The sequence below is a fragment of the Lissotriton helveticus genome, chromosome 2_1 (genome assembly GCF_964261635.1).
Source record: "Lissotriton helveticus chromosome 2_1, aLisHel1.1, whole genome shotgun sequence".
Lineage (NCBI taxonomy): Eukaryota > Metazoa > Chordata > Amphibia > Caudata > Salamandridae > Lissotriton > Lissotriton helveticus.
In genome coordinates, this window is record NC_136059.1 from 281,823,529 (window position 1) to 281,829,528 (window position 6,000).

Genomic DNA, 6,000 nt, shown 5'->3' on the forward strand with positions numbered 1-6,000 from the left:
TAATTTTACTTCAGGTTGCAATGAATAACTAGCATTTTATTTCCAAAATTGGTATCACGTTACACAAAGAGCTCTTCAGTGGGAGCTCAACTGGCACAGGCTCTTACCAGAGCTGAGGTGCATACAAGGGATGTAGATGTGACATTGTAGGCAGGTGCCTATTATTTGGGTAACATCAATTATTTTAGGAATTTAGAAAATTGACGTACATGCCGAACTGAAAGCTCTCCACACACAATATATGGGTGTTTTTATTCAATTTTACATTATTATAGAACCACTGAAGCATCCTAGAATTTTTGAAGATGCACCAGTTTATGTTTTTATTAATTTATGATAACTGGATTTAGCGAAGGGAGATGCTTTGCAGATGTTAGTGACTCAATCGTTTTGGGTCTTCCAACATTGGTAATGTGCACTTCTCTGCCACTCCGATGGCATCACATGTGCCCTCGCCTAGACAACCTATGACAACATCACATAGGGTTAATGTGACAAACGATTATAATAAAATAATTAAAAAAAATCTGAATGTGAGTCCCAGATAAAATAATTACAAAATATAGACAGGTGATTGATTTAGTTGTTTAAAATTTAGCATCTTTGGGTAATACCTATACTATAATCTATGCCCCTACAGATTGGGATTACAGGTACAAACCCCACAACTGACTTTGAGGTTGGCGTTGGAGACGTGTTTTTCTTTCCTATTGGCACCCAACACTACATCAAGAGCACGTGCGATGAAGACTTGTACATGATTCTAGCCTTCAGCACTGGCAACCAGGTAAATACCCAAACTGAATGTTAAAAGATGATCATGCTTCAATATACTATATAAGAGTATCTGGAGAGGGAGATGTTTATTGAATCACCGCAAGATGCAATCTTGAGGGTGTAATTATATACAGGTCAGTATATTGTGGAGGAGCGGTCAGCAGGAGGATTTTGAGGAGGAAGCAGCCAGCTTACGTTAGTGATGATACAAAACTATGTAGGATGATAGTGAGGAGACAGCAGAAGAATATGGAAGCGGGTGTAGACCATGGGACGGCAGTGATGAGGAAGTTATCATTCGGGCAGTATAGAGAACTTCACTCATGATTACTGCCCGCTTGTGATGCTATTATTTTTAATCTATCGGTTTGATCTTTTGGGTGATCACGCCCTCATTGGTGATCCGCCATATCCTGTTCTGCCTCTTGACAATTATAATATTGATTTTATATGTCTCTTTTTTAACATTGTAAAGCGCTCTTATAACCGCGAGGGTCTTGTTTGCGCTATATAAAACTTTCAAATAAATAAATAAGGAAGCATCTAGTGGGACTCTGAAGAAGTCAGTGGGAGGATACGCTAGTATAAGCAGCCAATGACAGGATGTGAGACAGTAGCGTTAGTGAAAGGGGTCAATGGGTGATTATACACAAGAAACCAGCCAGTGGGGGGAATTAGAGAAAAAAGCAGTCAGTTGGGGAATAGCGAGGGCAAATCAGCCAGCCAGAGGAAATGGAGCAGGGAACAGTCCTTTGGAAAATTGGGACAGTAAAGCAGTCAATGAAAGGAAGTGGGGAGCAAATAATAAGAACTGTCTGGAAGAGTCTGGGGCAGAAGTCCGCACTGGATGGAGATGTAGGAGTCAAACAATGGTAAGATGGAGGAAAGTGTAAGAAGACAGATGTATCAGCAAAAAGCGGTGAAGGTACTAAGATTCAAAATAGGAACTGGTTAGTTGCAAAGTAAAGAGAGGGGCGCACAAAGCAGCATGGGGTATTAGTGCTTTCGAGTTAGAAACTCTTGAGAAATAGCTAGTCAGTGTTAGCATTGGGTGTGTGTGTGTGTTGTGCAAACATTTGACACATTGCCTCTTGGATAAGCCTGACTTCTCTGCCAGACTACCAAAGGGGTGAGCAGGGGTTATCTTGGGTGTGTGACTCCCTTATCCTGACTAGAGTGGTGGGTTCTGCCTGACATAGGTGCATACCCTAGCCAACCAGAAACCCCATAGAAGCTACAAAGGATAAAGGAGACAAGGAAGGCAATTAGTGGAAGCAGTTACTGTAATGAAGAAAGTCTCAGGTCTTGTTTTGAAAGTGATGACAACTCCTGTAGTGTGTAATGAATTTTTGTTGAAGGAGCCAAACAGAATGATTTTAATTACCATTTTGTCTGATCAATAAATGAGCTTGAAGCATTGGGTTGTATTAACATTCTGGTTGCTTTTAACAGCTTCAGACCCTTGACATGGATGATTACTTCCATGCCACTGCAGACCACATTCTGGCCCAGCTCTTTCTGAAGAAACAAGAGGAATTCAAGCAGATCCCCAAGTTCCAAGATGACCAAGCAGTGAACCTGCCGTAGGAACAAACATTCGCAGTCGAAGAATGTTAAAATCATGAAAATTAGCCATACAAGTTGTTTCAGTGGTGTCAAATGTAATCAAAGGCACCTATCACAGTTGTGGCAACATGAAAAATCAAATAGCTTTTGTTTGAAAACTGGAACAATCCTGCAACATTAGCGACCAAGAAAAGACTAGAACGGAAAGACATTCTTAACAATGGTGAATATACTTGGCACCTATTTTGGCACTTTGAACTTTATTACAGACATTATGGTCGGCGCTGAGCAGTGTGGAGAGAAGGTGGAGTGCACTTTTTTCATACTAGTCTTTCCAAAGTCGACAAATGTAAGGATTTAAAACCCACAGTAATGCATCCAGTGAACAGCAAAGGGTTGGGTTTCATCCTATTTCTTATGGTCTCTTTTCTGTCAGTGATATGCTAACGTAGGAGTTGAAAGAGAGGCCCTAACAAAGGTGCAGAAGTCCAGTATAGTTGACATGTGTGATCTGGGCCTATGGAGAAGTGTGTTTGTTGTAGAACACATGCCTACAAGGGGAAACCCCCACTAAAGTTTCACAGACACCCATGTGCTGTATGTAGTCTTTGTGCATGCCGCAGCCTGGTGCTCTGTGTATGTATACTCGTATGCCATATTGGTGAGAATAACAGTATTGCAGTAACTGATGTTAATTTACAAAGTGTTATAATAACATTATATGTATCTATATAAGTAGGTGAAAGATATGTATCCTCCTAAATGAGTGAGTGGAGAGCTTGCATTACTGCTATTTTATTTATAATCATGGAACTATACTCACTCAGCAGGGAGGGTACATATCTCACTGCATAACCCTAACCGGTGCATATAATATATGTATGTATTTAATACTTAGACATTTGGATAATTTTGGGTAACATCAAATAGTCTAAAAATAATGCACTTTCAAAGAAACTTTTCACATGGATGGGCATGCCCGATTTCCCCTAATACAGCTAGCAGTGAGTTTCTAACACATTTTTCAATATTTAAAGTTTGCTAAACATAAGTCAAAAAATTATCTCAATGACATGCATTTAAAAAACTTGTGTTTAGTTTTAAAAAGAACCTATTAGTATTAAAATGTACGAGAAACTTGGACCTCAGAGAGTAGAACTAGGTATACTCCTAAAATTGATAATATTTGATTCAATTCTATATTTGGTTCATAAAAACACATAAGGTTTAAACATCTATTGTAATGTTTTCTAATAATCAATTTCATAAAATGTTTCAGATTGGCTGATTATTGTGTATACTGCTGTATCTCCATGCATGAAATGTACTTCTTGTGTCCATATTACTTTAAAAATACCTCACGTCAAAATCAATATCTTCTGGAATAAAAAAAGAAATTTCCTTTGGAAAAAAAAATATTTTTTATTTAATGTGAATTTAGTGTGAAATTTCACTTTCAGGAATAGACTTACTGTTTGACAATGTGAAATACATCCAATGCTGCTGTTGCTCAATAAAATTAAACGCTGAGGCCCTGATTATGATGTCAGGTGGAAAGCCTCAGACCAGCGTTCGGAGGCCTTCTGCCCGACATGGTTGGTTTAAAGTCCAACCGCCGTCTTAGGATGATGAAGGTCGGAGTTTACACTTGCAGGGGAGTCCTACGTGGTTCCAATGGGCCCAAGGATCCCGTTGGTTGGTCGGAAAGACAGCATAATCCCTTAAGGATGTTGTTTCCGCTGACAGGATTATGATGTCAGTTTTCATCAGCCATTCCATGTCGACCTTTCTGACATGGAAAAGCTGTTGGAAAGTGGAGGGGCACCCTCCTGACCCTCCACATACTGCCCTGGTGTCACCCTCAACATCCCTGCACCGTGTTTCTGGCACCTCATGGTGCCTGCCACACAGTTCAGGGGTGTTTACAAACTTCCACTTTTCAATGGGAGCTTGTGCTGCAGGCGTTTTCAGCCCACCACACAAGATCCTATTGAAAAATTATAATTTCCAACTGAATTATGTAGGGTCGCATTCTAATTGGGATTTTGGAACCACTGACCCATGGTGTGGTGGTTCCTTTCCCTCAACGGCGTACGCCCGACATCGTAATCATGGCCAATGTATTAAACTCAAAAGAACTGAAGAGGGAGCTACTAGAACTGTAACTAGCAGGCCACAAACACGTCTGCAGCAAACACTTAACTCACTCAGCCACCATACCAACCTAAGAGGGATTTACTCTTGGTCAATATGATGTTTTGTTCTCTGCTTCGTTACTCAGGTAATGCAATCAATTAATTTGGGAGTGTAAATGGAATTATAATTTCACCTGAGTGGGAAAGTGGATTATTAGTAGGAGTGTATTGAGGCCTACCACAAGTATGATAGCCACTGTCTTGTTAGGTCCAGTTGAAGATGTTAGTAATGTAAACTTTAGCTCAACCCCTGGTAGCTATGGCACAGAGTAGGCAGGCTTAACTTAGAGAAAGTAAGTAAAGAATTTAGAAGCACCAAAACAGTTAAAGAGTGTTAAACACAACACAATAAAAATCCCACTCCAATTGAAAAAATAGAGAATCATTTAATGAACAAAATAACAGCAAAACAGTAAGATCTAATCAGGGGTAGTGAGCATATGAATTTTAGAACATTTAAGTAAAAGTAGCACCAAAAAGCACTGTGCCGGTCAACTAGCTCGGTAGACAGGGACCTAGGTGCCATTTCAGCCCAGCCACAATGTACCACAGGTCAGATACACCAACCAGGTTTGACCCGCTTGGGACATAGGGCCTGATTATGATGACAGTGGGACTGTCACCGACAGCACATCGGTGGTGGTCCCACCGCCATCAAAACCATGTTTTTAGCTGGCCATATTACAATGGTGGGCCGATGGTTGGCGGTCAGAAAGACTGCCCGCGATGCATCGGATGGACTCCTTGAGCCCGCCGGTGCGTCGGAAGGAGTTGTAGTCCCTGCAATGGTGGCGGTGCATGCCAGGCACTGCCATAGGGAATACAATGTACCTTTCTGCCTGCCGTTTCATGGCAGGTAACCCGCCATGAAAAGACAGGCAAAAGGGGACATTGGGGGCCCGTAGCAGGCCCCCCTTCCCCTCTTCCCCCCTGGCCCTCAGCTTTGGGTATTGGGTTACATATCTTTGCACCATGTGGCAGGCACTGCATGATGCCTGCCACATAGTGCAGGGATATGCAAAAAGTGTATTTTTTGCACTGCGGCGTGTGCTTCAGCCTGAAGTCACTTTGTGATTAGCATGGCGGGACCACCAACAGATTGTCGGGCTGCCCATCCCCAATACGATGGTGGTTAGACGTACTGGTTATATCCACGATGGTCTCTATGATATTACATAGGCCTTGGAGAAGGTTCCAGTGAAGCTGTTGTTTTTGGCAGGAAAATCTCTGCACAGAAAAACTTAATTTTGAACCCAGGGAAGGTTTCAACTCATGCATCAGATTAAGATTTTCACCTTCAGACTAAAGCACAAATTATGATGTCCGGCAGACTTGAGTCCGCCTGGCACCGTTTCGGTGTGGGAACCGACCAACCGTAGGTTGGCGGTTCCGAACATCGTATTATGCTGCGACCATACATGATGCGGTTGCAAACTCCCATTTCTCTATCGGATCTTGTGCT

At 41.8% G+C, this 6,000-nt stretch overlaps 1 protein-coding gene across 1 annotated transcript in view; it reads left to right on the forward strand.

The window, feature by feature from the left end:
* LOC144817911 (oxalate decarboxylase OxdC-like) overlaps window positions 1-3,759 on the forward strand; it is a 36,745-nt gene extending 32,986 nt beyond the window's left edge. Inside the window, exons 8-9 of the mRNA XM_078674820.1 lie at window positions 641-787; window positions 2,230-3,759. Coding sequence (XP_078530946.1) covers window positions 641-787; window positions 2,230-2,364 — 282 coding nt within the window. The 3' untranslated portion in view covers window positions 2,365-3,759. The remainder of the gene's footprint in view (window positions 1-640; window positions 788-2,229) is intronic.
* The last annotated feature ends 2,241 nt before the right edge of the window (window positions 3,760-6,000 follow it).